The sequence below is a fragment of the Enhydra lutris genome, unplaced genomic scaffold (assembly GCF_002288905.1).
Source record: "Enhydra lutris kenyoni isolate GAN:26980312 unplaced genomic scaffold, ASM228890v2 scaffoldscaffold85, whole genome shotgun sequence".
Lineage (NCBI taxonomy): Eukaryota > Metazoa > Chordata > Mammalia > Carnivora > Mustelidae > Enhydra > Enhydra lutris.
In genome coordinates, this window is record NW_019154169.1 from 6,247,394 (window position 1) to 6,267,545 (window position 20,152).

At 39.5% G+C, this 20,152-nt stretch overlaps 2 protein-coding genes across 2 annotated transcripts in view; one reads left to right on the plus strand and one right to left on the minus strand.

The window, feature by feature from the left end:
• LOC111161451 overlaps window positions 1–20,152 on the plus strand; it is a 678,116-nt gene that overhangs the window by 632,743 nt on the left and 25,221 nt on the right. Inside the window, 4 exon segments of the mRNA XM_022525111.1 lie at window positions 3,760–3,945; window positions 3,947–3,989; window positions 4,239–4,555; window positions 9,287–9,302. Coding sequence (XP_022380819.1) covers window positions 3,760–3,945; window positions 3,947–3,989; window positions 4,239–4,555; window positions 9,287–9,302 — 562 coding nt within the window.
• LOC111161453 (zinc finger protein 527) overlaps window positions 1–20,152 on the minus strand; it is a 511,863-nt gene that overhangs the window by 80,838 nt on the left and 410,873 nt on the right. The window lies entirely within an intron of this gene.

Consider the following 20,152-nt stretch of genomic DNA (forward strand, 5'->3'; position numbering starts at 1 on the left):
CAGATTTTGCATGTCTATTTGGTAACTTAGATTGGCCTATACTTTTCTTTCCTCATACAGTTTTTGGCTCATTTTGTTTAAAGGCTTTATTAACTTCATTAAATGAGTTTAGAAGTCTTTCTTCATATGTATATACATATACATGTATATACTTATAGAAAATAATTTCAGTGAAAAGTTGCAAGAATCAGAGCACTCCTTTATATCCTTCATCTAGCCTTAGCAGTTTTCCAATTTTTAATATTTTACCACATTTACTTTATTATTCTTTCTCTCTCCCTCCCGCATCCCTGTCTCCTTCTATATCCACACCCACATACACTCATATATATCATTTTTTTCCTGAACTATTTAATTAGAGGTTGCAAACATCATGGTCTTTTAGTCCTTAATAGCTCTTTGTGTACTTCCAAAGAACAAGAATATTCTCTTACATTATTACAATATCACTAGTAAAATTTAAGAAATGTAACATTGGTAAAATATTTTTATTTAATTGACCACTCATATTCCAGGTGTGTCAACTATTCTAATAATGTCTTTAGGGCATTTTTCTCCCCACTTAGCACAAGATTCAGTCTGTTTTGGCTTTGCATTTTATTGGCCTGTCTCCAGTTTTCTCTTAAGTTACAAAATTTATTAGACTTTCATTGTTTCTATTATATTAACATTTTTTGAAGAATAAAGTTCACTTTCATTTTTTTTAAAGATTTTATTTATTTATTTGACAAACAGAGATCACAAGTAGGCAGAGAGGCAGGCAGAGAGGGAGAGTGGAGGAAGCAGGCTCGCTGAGCAGAGCGCCCAACTCGGGGCTCGATCCCAAGACCCTGAGATCACGACCCCAGCTGAAGGCAGAGGCCTCAAGCCACTGAGCGATCCAGGTGCCCCTACTTTCTTTCTTTTTTTTTTTTTTTTGGTAGAATGTTCTTCATTTGACTTTTCTGTATTATCTCATGATTAAATTCAAGTTAGGCTTCTCCTGCCAGGATACCAAATATGTGATATTTTGTCCTCTTCAGGGCACGATATCTAAAAGTATATGATTTGCTTCTGCCCCTCACTGATGATGTCAATTTTGATTACCTGGCCCAAATATTGTCCACTTTCTCTATTGTGTAGTTTTTATTTTTTCTGTAGTTTTTATTTTTTCTGAAACTAATCAGTCATCTGTGGGGAGGCACCATAGTAATATTGTATTCCTTATCGAATGCCCCCCACCACTCAATTTAACATCATTGATGATTCTTCCTCACACCAGTCTTAGCTGTGAGGGTTGCACAATAGTTCTTTTTCAGTTCTAACACTCCCTCTGCATTTCTCAGTCTGTATTCTACTTTTTGAAAGTGTCTTCACTATTTGTCTATCTGTCTGTCTATCTAATTTATTTTGGCTTCTATTTCTCATTGATATAGCCTCATGGATTTGTATTCTTTGCAAGGGTTTATAATTAATTAATTATTTTAGTGCTTAAACCATCCCAGGTTTGGCAAGTCGGAGCCCCTTCCAGCTAACTCTAGGTCCTTCTGACATGCTGACATAATTTTTTAAGTGCTCACTTACTTTTTGGTGCAAAAAGATGTTCAAAGATCTTTTTCCTCTTAAAAAACCTTTTCAAATGTTTTGGGGAAGTATTTTGTATTTGTTTGCCAAGGTTGTGAAAGAAAAGCTTTTCTATGCTTCTCTCCTAGTTTCCTTGACTTGTTGGCAGTCTTTGGCATTCTTTGTCTTTTCTTCCATCATGCTGATCTTTGCCTTCATCTTCACATGTTCTCTGGGTATGGTGTGTGTGTTTCCAGATTCGCTTTACAAGAACACCACTCATATTAGATTAGGGTCTCATCCCACTCCAGTACAATTTCAAGTTAACTAATTACCATATAAGGTCATCTTCTGAAGTAATGGGGTGGTGGTGATGGTAAGGACATCAACATATGAATTTTGTGGACACAATTCAATGCATAACATTTTCATATGTATAAAAATTTTGAAACCAAAATTCACAGTTTGACTAATAATACAGTGAAGACCTACCTTACTGCTCCATTAAAGAAATAGAACATTGCGAGTACCTTCAAGGCCCCTTCTGTGCCCAGTTGTAGTTGCTGTCTTTTTCTTCACTGTGGGGTTTGAAATAAAATAAACTATGGTACACATCTTGGTGTCTAGTCATGCAAGTTCTCACATCCTTGCTTCTTTATTATGATCCACTGGTGCTATACAGGTAGATTTCTGAGTTTTGAAATGATCACCAATAGCTGTACTCTGATTGTGCCAAAATTGCTTATAAAACTAAAATGTTTAATTTGCTTTTGGTAGCAATTTTATTTTATAATTGTTTTGTTTTATAATTATATGGAGTATTTTCAAGATTCCAATGGGAAATCTATAAAATAGAGTATATTCAAGGAAGTCTAGCTTTTGTCCCAGTCTGTTCTACATTGTTCTCTATCTCTCTCCCCAATGAGTTTACCCTTCCTTTTTTTTTATAAAAGCAATTGTGTATAACTTCTAAACCTTCCTTTCTTTTTCTTTTTTTTTAAACCTCCCTTTCTTATATTCATAGCAGCATGCTATATACAATTTAATCTACCTTCATTTTCTTGCTTAACAGTATATCAGGAGATAACTTCAAAGGAGGTATGAAGATTTTCATCACTCAGGGGCGCCTGGGTGGCTCCGTCAGTTAAACAGCTGCCTTTGGCTCAGGTCATGGTCTCAGGGTCCTGGGATCAAGCCCCATATAGGGGTCCCTGCTCAGTGGGAAGTCTGCTGTTCTCTCTAGTTCACATACTCTCTCAAATAAATGAATAAAATCTTTTAAAAAAAGATTTTCATCATTGCTTTTTTTAAAAAAGATTTTATTATTTATTTGACAGAGAGAGACACAGTGAGAGAAGAAACAGAAGCAGGAGGAGTGGGAGAGGGAGAAGCAGGCTTCTTGCTGAGCAGGGAGCCAGATGTGGGGCTCCATCACAGGACCCTGGGATTATAACCTGAGCTGAAGGCAGACACCTAACCACTGAGCCACCCAGGCGCCCCCATCATTGCTTTTTATAGTTGGACAATATATTCCACTTAGTAGATGCACCATAGTTTTTCAACCAGTTACCTTAGGATAGACATTTGGGTTGGTTCCAGTCATTGTTATTATAAATTGTGCTTTACTGAAGGACATTGTGAGTAAATCTTGTAAAATTTATGCCGGTATATCTTTTTTTAAATGTCAATATATCTTGAGAGAAGAGTCATGTCACTCAGATTGTTAGTTTATAAAAGGTTAGGTAAATATGTAATTTGGCTAGGTAATGCTGAATCCACCTCCACAGTGGGTGTAACATTTTGTCATCTAGCTAGTAATGAAGATTAGTGTTTCTATTACATCAGGGAATTTACACATATGAGGACCCCTGCCTAGTTAAGGAAGGTGGGATGGTTTTTTTTTTTTTAAAGATTTTATTTATTTATTTGACAGAGAGAGATCACAGTAGACAGAGGCAGGCAGAGAGAGAGAGAGAGGGAAGCAGGCTCCCTGCTGAGCAGAGAGCCCCATGCGGGACTCGATCCCAGGACCCTGCGATCATGACCTGAGCCGAAGGCAGTGGCTTAACCCACTGAGCCACCCAGGCGCCTGGGATGGTTTTTTATCATTCCTCAGATCTTACTTATCATTAGAGACTTCATGCCACTGAGAAACCTTATCAATGTATGTTATGTGGAAAAGCCTTTAGTAGTAAATCAGCCATTACTCTGCATCAGAGAATTCACACTGGTGAGAAACCATATATATGTAGGGAGTGTAGAAAAACCTTTCATAGCAGTTCGATACTTACAGAACATCAGAGAATTCACACTGGTGAAAAACCTTATATGTGTAAAGACTGTGACAAAGCCTTTCATTATTCCTCAGATCTTCAAAAGCATCAGAGAATCCATACTGGTGAAAAAACCCTATGAATGTAAGGAATGTGGCAAGAACTTTAAGAGTGCATCATATTTTTTTTATAAATCATAGAATTCATACTGGTGAGAAACCCTAAGACTGTAAAAATTGTGCTAAGGCATTTGGAAGTAGCTCAGCCCTTAACCGGCATCGGAGAGTTCATACGTGAAAAACCCTATACATATAAAGATTATGGAAGGGCCTTTTGTAGCAATTCAAAACTTATAGAACATCAGAGATTCAAACAGGTGAGAAACTGTTTGAATGGCATGTGGAAAGGCCTTTTGTTTTAATAGTCCTGTACTTACAGAACATCAGAGAATTCACACTGGTGAGAAACTGTATGTGTGTAAAGAATGTGGGAAGATCTTTTATCACCCTTCAGGCCTTAGTCAACAGTGGGGAATTCATATGGGTGAGAAACCCTATGAGTATAAGGAATGTGGGAAGGCCTTTAGTAGTAGCTCTGCCATTATCTGGCATCAGAGGATTACTGGTGAGAAACCCTTTGGATGTAAGGAGGGTAGAAAGGCATTTCATCAACTTTCTCAACATCAGAGAATTTATAATGGTGAGAAACTTTATGAATGCAAAGAATGTGGGAAGGTTTTTGTTTGTAGTTCAAATCTTAACATCAGAAAGGTCATGATGGTAAGAAACTCTGAAAATAATCTGTGGGAAAGGTATTTAATTATGGATTTCACCTATTTTGAGATAGGACTTCATGCTGGTTAGATCCTATAATTAATATGAAGAGCCTTTTATTTGCTTTTTACAGACTAAATTGCCTAAGAATATAGTAAATATCAGAAGACCATCAATAGTTCACTCCTTAATACCAGGAACTTATAACTTTTAAACTTGAAATTAAAATGAAAACTTGGTTCATGTCAACCTGAAATATCAGAGAATTTATCAAGGAATAATCCTAGAATTTCACTTTGCTTTTCCTAATTTAACTCCAGGTATTTTTGCCTTACTGGCCATTAAAATTGTTAATTGTGCTTACAGTTCTGGATTGACTTCTTTTTCTCCAAGATTTTGAACCTACCACTACTTATTCTTTCCTGTTGCTTTTCCTGCCATTTTGGTGATATATTCTAATTTATATAAGTTTTTTTAATAAGGTTAATTTTTAGGTCAACAATTTAAATCATTTATATGTAAATGTTTATATATGTATATACATATTTATATAAGTATACCTGTACCTTCTTTGTTATTTTTACTTTTTTTGTATTTTAATACAAATAGAACTGTACCACCTTTTTGAAGAGTGTTCCTTTTAATATTAGTATTTATTGTAATTTTTCAGAGGATTTCAGAAAACAAAAAGAACCTTTATTCCTGTCAACTGTTAAAATACCGACTCTCAAAATTGTCAAGAAAATCCTTTCAGAAATTTTTTTTAAAAACTCCATTTCATAAATTACCTTTGCTATGGTAGAATATATCCTGAGGGGTGCCTGGGTGGCTCAGTGGGTTAAGCCTCTGCCTTCAGCTCAGGTCATGATCTCAGGGTCCTGGGATCCAGCCCCGTATCAGGCTCTCTGCTCAGTGGGGAGCCTGCTTCCCCCTCTCTGCCTGCTCTCTCTTTCTCTCTCTGTCAAATAAATAAATAAAATCTTTTAAAAAAGGATATATCATGAACAGTTTTCCAAGTCATTAAACACTATATCATTATCCTTATTTCAAAATAGTTAGTGTTTTTCTGTGTGTCTCTACTATTATTTTACTAATCTATTGATAAAATGTTTTCCTTCTAAATTTTGTCTTATAAACAATGCTCCTTTCAACATCCTGTTTGCATTTTGTATATTTGTCTCCTTTTTAAATTTTTTATTTCTGAAATAATCTATGGATGTCTTACACTTACAAAATTTTAAACATTACAGATAAACTAAACTCCCCTTTGACTATTTCCCTTTCCCTAGTTTCTCCTCTAAATTTGCCATTGTTGGTAGTTGTGTTGATTTCATCCTTAATAAAAGGGTAACTTAGATGAGAATCAAATCAGTATTCAGATATTTTGGCTACCCAATGTGTTTTCTTATCAGTCAGATAAGTTACTATTTTGCTAATAATCTCAAAGAAGTAAAATGTATAATATTCTTAAAAAACAAATCTCCAGAACTCAGTCAAGAGAAATATAAACACTCATCAGTCCAATAAAAACAAATTACCCATAGCTAAAGATACCACCTCATCTTTTTTTAAAGTATTTATTTAAATTCCAGCTATTTAACATACAATGTAATATTAGCTTCAGGTGTACAATTTAGTTGTTCACTACTTACATACAATACCCAGTGCTCATCACCAGTGCCCTCTTTAATCCCCATCACCCATTTAGCCCATCCCCCCTACCTCTCCTCTGGTAACCATCAGTTTATTCACTATAGTTGAGAGTCTCTTTCTTGTTTTTTCCCGCTCCTTTTTTCCCTATGGTTGTTTGTTTTGTTTCTTAAATTCCACATATGAATGAAATCATATGGCATTTGTTTTTCTCTGACATTTCACTTAGCACACTACTCTCTAGCTCCAACAACTTCATTGGAAATGGCAAGGTTTCATTCTTTTTCCTGGATGAGTACTATTCTGTCTGTGGGGGCCATTTGGAAAATATCTGAGAGTGGTCTCCAGCTGACAGCCAGTTAGGAAATAGGGACTTTAGTCTCGCAACACAAGGAACTGAAATCTGCCCTCAAGAATGATGTTGGAAGTAGATTTTTTCCAGATCCACTAAATGAGAACTCAGACCAGCTAACACCTTGATTAAGCTAAAGGGGCCAGGTGACTGCAATGGGGTATCCCGGATTGCTGAGGAGTCAGTCCTAGACTACAGCTAAGTAGTTCAATATTTTTTTCAATGTTTTTTTATAATAACTTTTGTTTTGTTTTGTTTCAGCTCTATCCTGAGAGGTGGACATTGGGTAGAAAGCCCCATACTTCACCAGAACCTGGATGGTGATGAGAAACTCGCAAAACAGTCTCCCAAGGTCTGACATATAGAGGCAAATGGGAGACAGTCTTATCTCTCTCCTTAATGGTCTCCCATTCTCTCATGTTTGGGGAGAATCATAAGACATTCTGCCGAGACTCAAATAAGCTATATTTCAAGCCTTTGCCTGCATGAGTACATGCAAGGTGGCCAAGTTGCCATGGTGGGGCTGTTCCCTACAACTCGACCCTCTGACCTTTCAGTATCCAGCTAAGCATTCTCAGGATTGTGGGCTACCCTGTGGGCTACTCTAATTAATTTTACAGGTAAGGGCTTGGACCAAATATGTTCTGTTGTCCTAAGCAACATAGTGACCACAACTACAACTTCCAATCTGGAGCCAAGTCAGCTAAATATGTCCCAGCTGCTATCAAGATCAATCTGGGAGAGCCACATTACTTTCTAAGGCAAAAATGGGTTGCTACTTATTAATTGATCAATTGTAGCATGAAATATTAGAAATTGCCCATGTATCGCCTATACTGGCCAGCAGGAAGTCCAGGGAAATACAATCGTCATTACCACTCATCTTAGTTTAGAATCATCAATAGTCTGAAAAACAAGAAAGCAGTCAGAATAGATTAGAGAAAATCATATCAATATCTAGAATGATAGCCTTGTTCTGTCATCTCAGGCAGAGGCTCTTACTTTCTGAAGTCAGTAGTTGTTGGAAGGTTTATCACTTGTTGGTCAACAGTTAAGTTGAGATGATGGTGGTGGTTTGGGATTAACCGGCCACATGCGAGGCAAGGATAAGAGTGGAGACAGATTGCTAGTCCTTACTTCTACTCAGACCTTAAAGGATCTAAAGTGCTTTCTACCCAATAAGAGTTGTTCCTTTTCTTCTACAACTATGAGTGCCCTCCTGCCAGCAGTCCATGCAACAATCACTTCATTCTTTTCCCAACCTTCCCCATGTCTTACCCCATATGGCATAACGGGTCCCTAGGTTCCTCTGCAATTTCTTTCTATACCTTGGAACATCCTAGAACCACTTCCACTCTCTGATGTGTATGCCACGCCAACATTACCCTAGGAGTCATCACCTCATATTTATGATCATTGTCATCAATATCCATAATTGCCAAATCTGGCAAGGACAGCCAGGAGACAAAAGAAGTACTAGGTTAAAGTTTTCCAATCCCCTGTTCTCCAGAGGTAAGTGTGGGAGGAAAAATGTAGAGTGAGAAGTTAATTTTGTGGATTGGGTTTCTAACAGCCAGCTCCACCTTTTCCCTCCTCTTGCTCATAATTAAACATTTCATTCATTCATTCATTCATTCATTCATTTTAAATTCAATTAGCCAACATAGAGTACATCATTAGTTTCAGGTGTATAGTCTGTACACATCGTATTTAAATGAAAGGTACCATTTTGGGGGAATTGCTACATTTAGAGCCCAAATTGATTATCTTAAGTGCGTGCTCCATGGAGAGTGGGGCTTGATTGTCCAATTATCTTTTCCAATTTCTCTTTTAAGAGTCCATTCAGGGTACCTGGGTGGCTCAGTTGGTTAAGCGACTGCCTTCGGCTCGGGTCATGATCCCAGAGTCCCAGGATCGAGGCCCGCATCGGGCTCCCAGCTTCATGGGGGAGTCTGCTTCTCCCTCTGACCTTCTCCCCTCTCATGCTCCTTCTCTCTCTCCCTCTCTCTCTCAAATAAATAAATAAAATATTTTTAAAAGCCCACTCAATCTTTCAATGTCACTTGCTGCTTAGCTATGACACGGCCATGAAAGTTCCAATGAATATCCCAGGTTGCTGCCTACTGCTGCTTTTTTGTTGTTGTTGTTGTTGTAAGGTGGCACTATTGTCCGACTGGATATGTTTAGGGAATACAAGTGGATAACTACGTAACACTGTCCATCTAGAGCCCTTGAATAGTATGGCCACCCATCTGCTCTGTGGACAGGGATGGAAGTATTGGACGCTGAAAACGTGTCTATTATCATCAATACTCAGCAGTACCCTTGAGTGGAGGGTAGAGAGCCCATATCGTCTATTTTCCAGGACCAGCCTGTTTTGGTACCCCTTGTTATGTGTCCCAGAGTTCTCTCTGCTACTCAACTGCATAGCTGACAGCCTGGTCATATTTGCTGGGCTTTCTTGGCCATATGAGCTGGAATCACTGTGTCTCATTTTTGGGCTCAGTCTTGAATTATAAATTCTCATGCCCTGTGTAATGGTGTATTTAGGTGGATATGGTCCTTACCTGCGTCCTTATCTGATCATCTTGTGGATTCCCTTAATGTTCATCTTTATAAGGTCCTTTACATCCACATGGTCACAAGCAGGATGTGGGTCTTGTGGAATCTGCTGCCATAACTCTTCATTCCCAAAGAGGCTAAAATTTGATCATCCAATTGTCCCACTGCCAGGCACCATACCACATTGACAGTCCATTGGCTACTGCCCAGGAATCAGTGAAAATGTAACAAGGTGCATTTGGGGGACTATTTTCCAAGGGAAGCACAACAGTCTACAGCTCCCCCCATTAAGCAGAATTCTCTTTGCCATACACAGTTTTAAGCAGTTTTCTTTGAATCTGCACTGTGGCAGTGGTCCACTACATCCCATCTGCTTTTACCTTAGCTGATATGTGCATGAACCAGGCCCAGGAATACTCAGGAATGTTAGTGTTCCAAAGCTCCCAAGAAGCCCAAAGTGCTGGTTCAGACACCGCCTCTGATATGGTTGTATCTACAGTGTGACGGAGACTCTTTTGAGCAATCTGATACGATGGGTTCAGCAAGATTCTCAACCTTGTGTGAGGTATGGACTGCCTCCAATACCCGAACAAGCCTATCAGATGTTGTGCCTTATTTTGTTTGCTAGAGGTTTTAAGACCAACAGTTTTTCTTTAACAAGGTCAGGGCTTTTTCTTTGAGCATCAGCCCACATGGTTCCCAAGAGGCTTACTTGTGTGGTTAGCCCCAGTATCTTGTTGGGATGCTAATCTTCCAGCTCTGGTTCAGATATGGACTCATCTCATGAAAGGCAGTCTATATGCTGTCTTTAGCCCTTTCAGTCAGAATAATGCCATCAGTGTAATTGACCAGGACACCTCTGGTGATATTTCAGCCTTTTTTGAGGCCTAAGCCTATCCACTAGTGATAAATTATGGAGAATTTAGGATAGCCTGTGACAACATGATAAAATAAAGGTAAGTGGAACCTGGGAAAGCAAATTGGCTCTAATCTTCAGGAGGCAATGGGATGCTGAGAAGGCATTAGCAATGTCTACAATTGCAAAACAGATACCTTTGGTTTGCATTATGGATTCTGTAATTGTTAAATCTAGAATTGCATGTGCCAGTATATCATTCCCACATAGAGAGTGGTAGTCCATGGTGAGGTTCCAAATAACATTGGCTTTTTCCCCTGGTCACTGAGGGCTATTATGTGATACAGTTTCTTTAAACACTTCTGGCTCCATTAACTATTTGATCATTATAGTGACCTCTGACCTCTTCTACTTCCCTGATACCCTTCCCTGGTCTCCTGTACTGCTTCACAATAACTATGTGAATATACTGGAGAGGTCTTATAGGGTCTGGGTCGTGTGTCTGTGCTACTACCATTATTCTAATTGTGGCATTTCCCTATTGGGAACATCCCTATGATCAAGAGAATTGTTACCTGTAATTAACACATCTATTTCCAAAAGTACATTTAGCAATATCAGTTACAACTACCCGAGTTGATACTGGGCCAGAGGAACCCACCTATAAAGTTATACTGTCCAACTGGAAAAATGATTTCTAAACAAGCTCAAGTAATTTTTCTGACCATGACCAAGGGCATTTCCTGTTATTACAGTAACTTACATTCCAAGGTCTGTAAGGGCTTAAGATGTTTGGCAAACTTGGTCACTGTCAAGTCCCCAACATACCTGGACTAATGCATGTGGCCTTGGGTCCCTCTTCAGGATGGAGGCTAAAAATTTGCCTTTACCCCTTTCCTATTCTTTTTCTTTTCTTTCCTTCCCTTTCCTTTCTTCTTTTCTTTTCTCTTCTCTTCTTTTTTTTTTAAGAGAGAAAGTGTGTATGCCCATGCATGTGTGCAAGCACACAGGGCCAGGGGCAGAGGGAGAAGGAGAGAGAGAGAATCTTAAGCAGGCTCCACACTCAGCACAGAGTCAAGCGGAACTCCAGCTCTCAACCCTGAGATCATGACCTGAGCTGATATCAAGAGCTGGGGCTTAACCAAATGAGCCACCCAGGCACCCCTCCTATTTCTTCTTAAAGGGGCAAGGTTTGGAAAGAGAGGCAGTACTGAAGATGTTGGATCGACACCAATACATACAACACACACCTCTGCAAGGGTACCTAAATCCTCTCGGACCTTCTCTTGTTTATCCACAGTAAATGCTAAAGCTGGTTGAGTATCTTTGCCTGTTACAGAAGATATACAAATGTATACATCAGGGGTATTCAAAACAACCACCCACCCACCAAAAAGTTTAAAAAACAAAAGGCATACAATATTAAGTTGCTAGGATGCGGAACAACTCGAACTATAATACAGAGCTGGTGGAATTACAGTAGGGGAACCACTTCAGAAAACGTCTGGCAGTATCTACTATAGCTAAATATATGTGTAACCGATGACCCAGCAATGCCCCTCCTAGATATATATGTAACCAAGATGACACATATACACAGCAAAAGACTACAAACAAGAATGTTCATGGAGCACTATTCCTAGTAGCCCCAAGCTGAAAACAAGCCAAGACTGTCAAGAATGAGAATAAATAAACTTTACCGATTAATCTCACAAACAATATTTGGCAAAAGAAGTCAGACTCAAGGGGTAAAAGTGTACATACAATATGATAGCATTTATGTAAAGCTCAAAATCAGGCAAAACTATATTGTAAATCAGATGGAGACCTTTACAGGTGACAGGTGGGGACTTCGGGGATGCTACACGAGTACACAACTCTGGACAATCTATGAAAATGCATCCGGCTTTATTCTAATGATTTGGGCACTTTTTTGTATGTGACATTAAAAAACTGTACTTTTAAACACTCAGCTTTTTTTTTTTTTTTTTTTAAATCGTAAAACAGGCACAGCAACACAACCACACCCAAGATCATAAATCGAAGCAAACACTCTCACCAGCACTAAAACCTCCCTCTACCTCTCTCTCCTGCCCCACTAAGCCTGGCCGCAGTTAGAGCCCAGGCATTCCTCCGCTCGTCAGATTCGGATCTCCAGCCCCGCAGATCTTCCCGGCTATGCCGCGGCATCTCCGGCAGCCAGCTCCAGGCTAGGGCTGAGGATTCTCCATCGCCCCGCTCCGCCCTCCGGGGCTCCTAGGTGACACTACAAGTCCCAGAAGTCCCCGGGGCGGAAATAAACGTCCCGCTGAAGGCGAGTTGGGGTGACGGGTGCGCAGCGGCGACTGCGGGGTCGCAGCGATTTGTCTTAAGGGTGGAGGAGCACCCGGTTGCAGGCTGGCGCCCGGTGACGATTACTCGGGTCGAACGCTCTCTGGGGTCTTTCGTGTTCTGGACTACACTTTCCAGAGGCCTCCAGGGGTAACGTCACTTCCTTCTAAGGTGGTCGGCGCAGTTATGCTGGAGCGAACTGCACAGCGCCCCGGCGGAGGAAGCGCGGCCCGTGGGTTCGCTCCGGTGAGGCGGCCCGGAAGCCTGACGCCAGGGAAGCTGAAGGTGAGGCGCGTCTTAGCCCGGGCGGGGACCGAGAGTGGTCGCGTGCGGATCCTCCGGCCTTCACACGTTATTGTGTGAGTGTGTGACGTAATGTGCCTGTGGGACTGCATGATTATGTGTGACCTCACGAAGGCGTGGTAATAATGTCTCCAGCTGTGTGAGTGCTTGTGAAAGCTGTGAGACTGACTCCTGCTTTAATTATGTCGTTGACTTTTTAGGAGTCTGGCGCCTCCCAACTGTGTCTATCCGGGAGCCGAATGGGGTGGGGGGAGCAATGATAGAGAAATGGTCACCCTGAGGCCAGTTGTGGGTTTGAAGGTTTCTGGAAGCTTGTAGTTGTGGGGTCTCTGTGGCCGGCTGCGTTGCAGAAACCCAGATTGTACTATTGGTGGCTGGAGTTTTGACTGGAAAGAAGTCAAATTCCTTTTGAGGAAGGCCGACCACTCGGGAAGAAGGCCGACTCTTGTCCAAAGCCCAGCTCAGGTTTCTTCCTGGCCCAGAGATTTTGTTTGTTTTGCTATTTATTTTGGGTCCAGAGATTTTTAAAGGGGTTTAATCACTGAAGGGAGTGCAGTGGTCCGTGACATTTCTTTTCTTTTAAAGATTTTATTTATTTATTTGACACACCGACCGAGTGAGAGAAGAGAGCAAGCTCAAGCAGGGGGAATGGCAGGCAGAGAAGAAGCAGGCCCCCCGCTGAGCAAGCAGCCTGATGGGGGCTCGATCCCAGGAATCTGGGATCCTGACCTGACCCGAAGGCAGCTGCTTAACCGACTGAGCCACCCAGGTACACTGGTTTGTGATGTTTCTTGATCACATGCGGACTTGATGCCAGCTATAGGGTTAATCTTGGGTCCTTGGAGGCCGTGCAAGAAATTCTAGTTCCTTGGTGCTTGGAATTTCGGTGGGTTGTGCAAGAAGTTCTGGTTCCTTAGTACCCAGGGGTTGCACAAGAATACTCCTTTTTTCTGAAAAGGAGGGCAAAGTCAGTCTGGGCTCAAGGAAAGGTTTTATCCCTTTTCCTTATGCTTCTTTATCCCTTACCAGTTAATGGACTTGGCTTATACAGGTGACCAGAGACTAAGGGAAGAGCTGATGTTGGACAACTGAGTTTAATCCAAGGTAAATTGTTATTCTTTCTTTTGTCTCTGAAGTGTTTTCTGGTTTTTCACGATATGGGAATATTTGCTTGCTTTCTTTTGAAACTCCATTAACAAAGATCCTTTTAGTATTTTGGTCTTTGGGCCTGGCTATTCCAAAGAATAATAATGGAATGGACTCAAAGTCTGGCCCCAAAGAGGTTATTCCACTCCATTTTGCTCCTTCTAAGATTTTTGAATGATTTGAAGGAATGAAATACATTTCTCAGAGAGAAATTTGAAAGCTTTCACTTTGAGTATTTTCAATTTTATTGTTTAAGAGATCATTCTCTAAGTATTTAACAGGTTCAAAAGAGTATACAGTGAATTCTCTTTCTCAGCTGCCCCCCAACCCCCACCCTCACAAGCTTTTCCTACTTAGAAGGCAACCAGTGTGCCTAGGTTCTTGAGTACTTCCAGGGGAATTCTGTACATCCATTAGTACATGAAGGACTTCATTTATCGCTGCACAGTATTACATAATTCCATAATTTTAAGAATTAATCCTTATTAATGAACTTTCAGCTGGCTATGAATCTTTCGCTGTTATAAACAATGGTGGGATAAATATCCTTGAATATATGTCATTTAGCCTATCAATGAGTTTGTTGGTAGAATGAATGCTAGTTTCTCAGGTGTTTATGTGTACTTTAAATTTTAATAGTTTTTGCTGTGTTGTCTCTTGCATTATCACTTTTCTAAACAATATTTTCTGATTTTATGTTTTATTCAGGGTATTTTGCTCGTTGTTGAAAAATTAAAGGAAATTGTTAATATGCTTTTATAGAGTTTTTCAAGCTATGCGGTTGTTACCTGATTTTTGTGTGTAGTAGAATCAATTTACTAAGCTCTGATCACTGTTTTCCTTAACTCTTCATTGTAAAAAAATCCAAACATGTACAAAAATAGACAAAACAGTAATGAATGTCTATGTACCATTTTGCTCAGTTTCAGTAATAATTGACTCATGACCGGTCTTGTTTAATCTGTATGTCTATCTACCTAGGATTATTTTGAAGCACATACCAGAAGCTGTATTGTTCCATCCATAAATGTGTATATAAATGATAGTCTTTTAAAAACTTAATCAAATACCATTATTCTCCTTAAAAAAATAAGTAGTATTTCCTTAGATTTAGATTTCCCCACAAGGCAAATAACTTTATTTTTAATTTCAAGATTTCTTTGAATCTGGGCCCAGATAAGATCCATGTGATCCGTGTGTTGTGATTGGTTCATAAGTCTTTTAATAAAGTATTTTTAAAAATCTATGTTTCTTTTTTTTATCTATAGTTTCTTATTCTTACTTATTTGAGAGAGAGAGAGAGAGCGTGCATGTGGGTGGGGGGAGGGGCAGAGGGAGACAGAGAATCAGAAGTGGACTCCCCATGACCAGGATCCCGGGCTCGATCCCATGACCACCAGATCGTCACCGGAGCTGGAACCAAGCATCAGATGCCCAACCAATTGAGCCACCCAGGTGCCCTCATTCTTTTTTTTTTTTTTTTTTTTTTTTAAGATTTTCTTTATTTGACAGGGAGAGAGCACGTAAGCTGGGGGAGCAACAGAGGGAGAGAGAGAAGCAGGCTCTCTGCTGAGTGGGGAGCCCGATGTGGGGCTCCATCCCAGGACCCTGGCATCATGACCTGAGCCGAAGGCAGACACTTAACTGACTGAGCCACCCAGGTACCCCTGGGCACCCCTCATTCTTATTCTTTTTCTGTCTCTCCTTGGAACATATTTGTTGAAGAAGCTGAGTGATTTGTCCAGTAAAGTTTCCCACAATATGTCATCATTAACATTTTTTTCTATATTTCTCTAGTTAGAGATTGGATGTAGAGGCTTGATCTGGTTCAGGTGGGTTCTCTCCATTTCCACCCCCGCCCTTTTTTTTGGGCACAATGACTACACTAATGCTAATGTATACTTCCATGAAGAGGCATATAGTGTCTTCTTGCCTCTTTTTGTGATATTTTCTATTATTATTTCATTAGAGATTGCTAAATAGTTATAGTCAAATTAATTATATTTTTATTCTTTAACTGGAATAATTATATATAGTGAAAATTTTCTGTATGAACTGATTGGTTACCTTGAGGTACAGATTTCTTAAGGGAGGCAGGACAGATTTTTTTTTTTCTCCTAACTTAACAGTTTTTAAAATGAGGAAGTAATGAACCATAATGAAATGATGGTTTGCTAGCATTCTTTCCTGGGTACCAGTGATTGTTATTTTTTACTATCATTATAAAAGTATGGATTTTTATATACTTACATGTTTTAATCTATTGCAGTTGTTTTATTTATGTATACTTAAATTAGTATTGTGCCGTATTTACCATTTGGAGCCTATTCAGGTTGGCTCTTAGGTTCTTTTGACTTGATCTTAGTCTTTGCTTTCTTGGTTTTTAGTAGATCTTCTCTCAGGAGTTGATAACATTTCTGCAAAGGGTGATATAGTTAGTGTTTTAGGTTTATGGGACACATGTTCTCAGTTGCAACTACTCAAGATTGTTGTAGAGTGAAAGCAGCCATATATAATACATAAACAAAAGGACGTGGCTAAGTTCCAATAAAACTGTATTTCCAAAATCAGACAAGTGGTATACCAAATAGGAGCAGAGTTTAAAAGGTGAAATTCAATGTCTGATTTACTGAATGCTAAGAAAAGTGATTTCATTTTGGGTGCCTGGATGGGTCAGTCAATTGACCGACTGCCTTGGGCTCAGGTCATGACCCTGGAGTCCTGGGACTGGAGCCCTGCGTCAGGCTCCCAGCTCAGTGGGGAGTCTGCTTCTTCCTCTGACCCTCCCACCTGTTATGCTCTCTCTCTTTAACTCTGTCTCTCAAATAAATAAAATCTTTAAAAAAAGAAATGATTTCATTTTTAGAGAGTAGGTGCCAGCTGCAATTTTTAAGCAAATGCTGCGCACATACATACCTTCACAACACACACTTAATGGAAATCAAATTTCCTATAATACCCATGAAAGAGAAATGCTGTTACTTTGTTTCCAAGCAGTTGTCAGATTTCTAATAATATTTCTAATCAGAACCTCACCTTTTTTTTTTAATTTTATTTTTTATAAACATATAATATATTTTTATCCCCAGGGGTACAGGTCTGTGAATCGCCAGGTTTACACACTTCACAGCGCTCACCATAGCACATACCCTCCCCAATGTCTATAACCCCACCCCCCCCAACCCCCTTCCCCCCGTCAACCCTCAGTTTGTTTTGTGAGATTAAGAGTCACTTATGGTTTGTCTCCCTCCCAATCCCATCTTGTTTCATTTACTCTTCTCCTACTCCCCTAACCCCCCATGTTGCATCTCCTCTCCCTCATATCAGGGAGATCATATGATAGTTGTCTTTCTCCGATTGACTTATTTCGCTAAGCATGGTACCCTCTAGTTCCATCCACGTTGTCGCAAATGGCAAGATTTCATTTCTTTTGATGGCTGCATAGTATTCCATTGTGTATATATACCACATCTTCTTTATCCATTCATCTGTTGATGGACATCTAGGTTCTTTCCACAATTTGGCTATTGTAGACATTGCTGCTATAAACATTCGGGTGCACGTGCCCCTTCGGATCACCACGTTTGTATCTTTAGGATAAATACCCAGTAGTGCAATTGCTGGGTCATAGGGTAGTTCTATTTTCAACATTTTGAGGAACCTCCATGCTGTTTTCCAGAGTGGTTGCACCAGCTTGCATTCCCACCAACAGTGTAGGAGGGTTCCCCTTTCTCCGCATCCTCGCCAGCATCTGTCATTTCTTGACTTGTTAATTTTAGCCATTCTAACTGGTGTGAGGTGATATCTCATTGTGGTTTTGATTTGTATTTCCCTGATGCCGAGTGAGAACCTCACCTTTTATGTGGAAAGGGCTTTTATAGACTTGATAACTTATTCAGGATAAATAGATGGATAGATGGAATTTACTGGAGTTACATTTGAGAGAAAAAGAAAAACAGAAGACTCACATTAATATGTGTTATTTTATTCTTACGCATTTCTACCCTCTGTTTCTGAACTCATTGGCTGAATAATGCCCCAAATAGGACTTTTCCCATGGCAGGGATCCAGAGTACTTGAATTGTATTGAATTAAATTTAATTGAAATAAGTTGTAAAGAAAGCCAAAAATCAAGCATTATTACCGTGTTCTAGGTTCTTATTCATTTCCTGATTCAAGCCTCCTTCATATTAATGGAAACAGCATTTCAAGACTATATTCTAGGTACTAGGACTTTCATTGCTACTGGGTTGATCATTGTTTCTGTGGCTTTACAAAGCTAGTATATATGTATCTTTTAAAAGATTAAAAAATAAATGTCACAACCCCAAGGAGCTTAGAGATATGAGTTCATGTAATGTGTTCTGGATAGGATCATGGAACAGAAAACGACAGTTCTTTATTCCACACTTTACAAAGTTTGGAAGAAATATTACGATTCTTTATTCCACACTCTATGAAGAACACTCAAAATAATAATATTCAGTGATTTGACTACTGAAAACAGTCTTCTGTTTTTGTTTTCTTTGTTTATTATAATCTTCTCATTCTTTAGGGTATATTCCACTGGGGATATGGAATCAAGTTACTGTATGCTAGAGTCATTTGGAATGGTTCCTCTTGAGATGTTATGCCACAAGTTGGAATCACAGATTTGCTTGTTTTACTTTTAATTTTTAGAGATGGCTCTTTTAAAATTTAATTTTTTCCTATAATTATATAAAGTAAATATGTGGCCCCAAAGTCAAATCTGCACATCAAGGTTTAATTTTATCTCTTCCTTCACAGTTTATACTTTCTACCTATAAGTAGTCACTTTTTCTATCTTATGTTTATTCTGTCTTTTAAAATCTACTGTAAGAACGCACATGAGTGGGGCGCCTGAGTGGCTCAGTGGGTTAAGCTGCTGCCTTCGGCTCGGGTCATGATCTCAGGGTCCTGGGATCGAGTCCCGCATCAGGCTCTCTGCTCAGCAGGGAGCCTGCTTCCCTCCCTCTCTCTCTCTGCCTGCCTCTTTGTCTACTTGTGATCTCTCTCTGTCAAGTAGATAAATAAATCTTAAAAAAAAAAAAAGAACGCACATTAGTGTGCTTTAGATGTGTTTATGTACACCATAAGCAACAAAACGAAAAGTAGATAAATGGACTTCGTCAAAATTAAAAACTTTCACGCTTCAAACAGCACTTGTCAAGAAGGTCAAAGACAACCCACATACATTATGGGACAGAATTCTTGCAAATCATTTTTCTGATGAGGGACTTGTGCCCAGCATATATAAAGATATATTACAACCTAATAATAAAAAGTTAAACGACTCAATTAAAAATGGCCCAAGTATCTGAATAACATTTCTCCAAAGAAGATAGATAAATTGCTATTAAGCATATGACAAGATTGTCAGCATCTTTAGGGATCAGGAAAATACAAATCAAAACCACAGTGCACTGTCACTCACATTGACTAAAATGGCTACAATAGAAAAGACATTGTAACAAATGTTAAGAAGGATGTAAAGAGAGGTGCCTGGGTGGCTCAGTCATTAGGCATCTGCCTTTGGCTCTGTTGGTGGACCCAGGGTCCTGGGGTCAAGTCCCACGTCAGGCTCCCTGCTCAGTGGGAAGCCTGCTTTCCCCTCTCCCACTCCGCTGGTTGTGTTCCCTCTCTCACTGTCTCTCTGCATCAAATAAATAAATAAATAAAATCTTAAAAAAAAAAAAAACAAAACGAAGAAGAATGTGAAGAGGGACCCCTAGGTGGCATAGTGGACTCTTTCGTTCAGGTCATGAACTCAGGGTGGGGAGATCAAGCCCTGTGTTGGCTCCACCCTGAGCGTGGAGCCTCTACCCACTATTCCAACTCCTGCTTACACGCATGTGTTCTCTCTCTCTTAAAAAAAAAAGGTTAAGAAATTAGAACCTTCATACACAACTGGTGAGAATATAAAATATAAAGAGAATATAAATAAAAAGAGAATATAACATGGTGTGGCTGCTTTGGAAAATAGTCTGGAGGAATGATGACTAATGGTTGCAGGCTTTCTTCTGGGATAATGAAAATGTTCTAAAACTGTGGTACTGGAGTCTGTGAATATACTAAAAACCATTGACTTGTACACTTAAAAATGTGAATTCTATGGCAAGTGAATTAAATCTCAACAAACTTTTTTTTTTACTATTTTATTTTTTTTTTAATTTTTTAAAATTTATTTTCAGCATAACAGTATTCATTGTTTTTGCACCACACCCAGTGCTCCATGCAATCCGTGCCCTCTCTAATACCCACCACCTGGTTCCCCCAACCTCCCACCCCCCTGCCGCTTCAAACCCCTCAGATTGTTTTTCAGAGTCCATAGTCTCTCATGGTT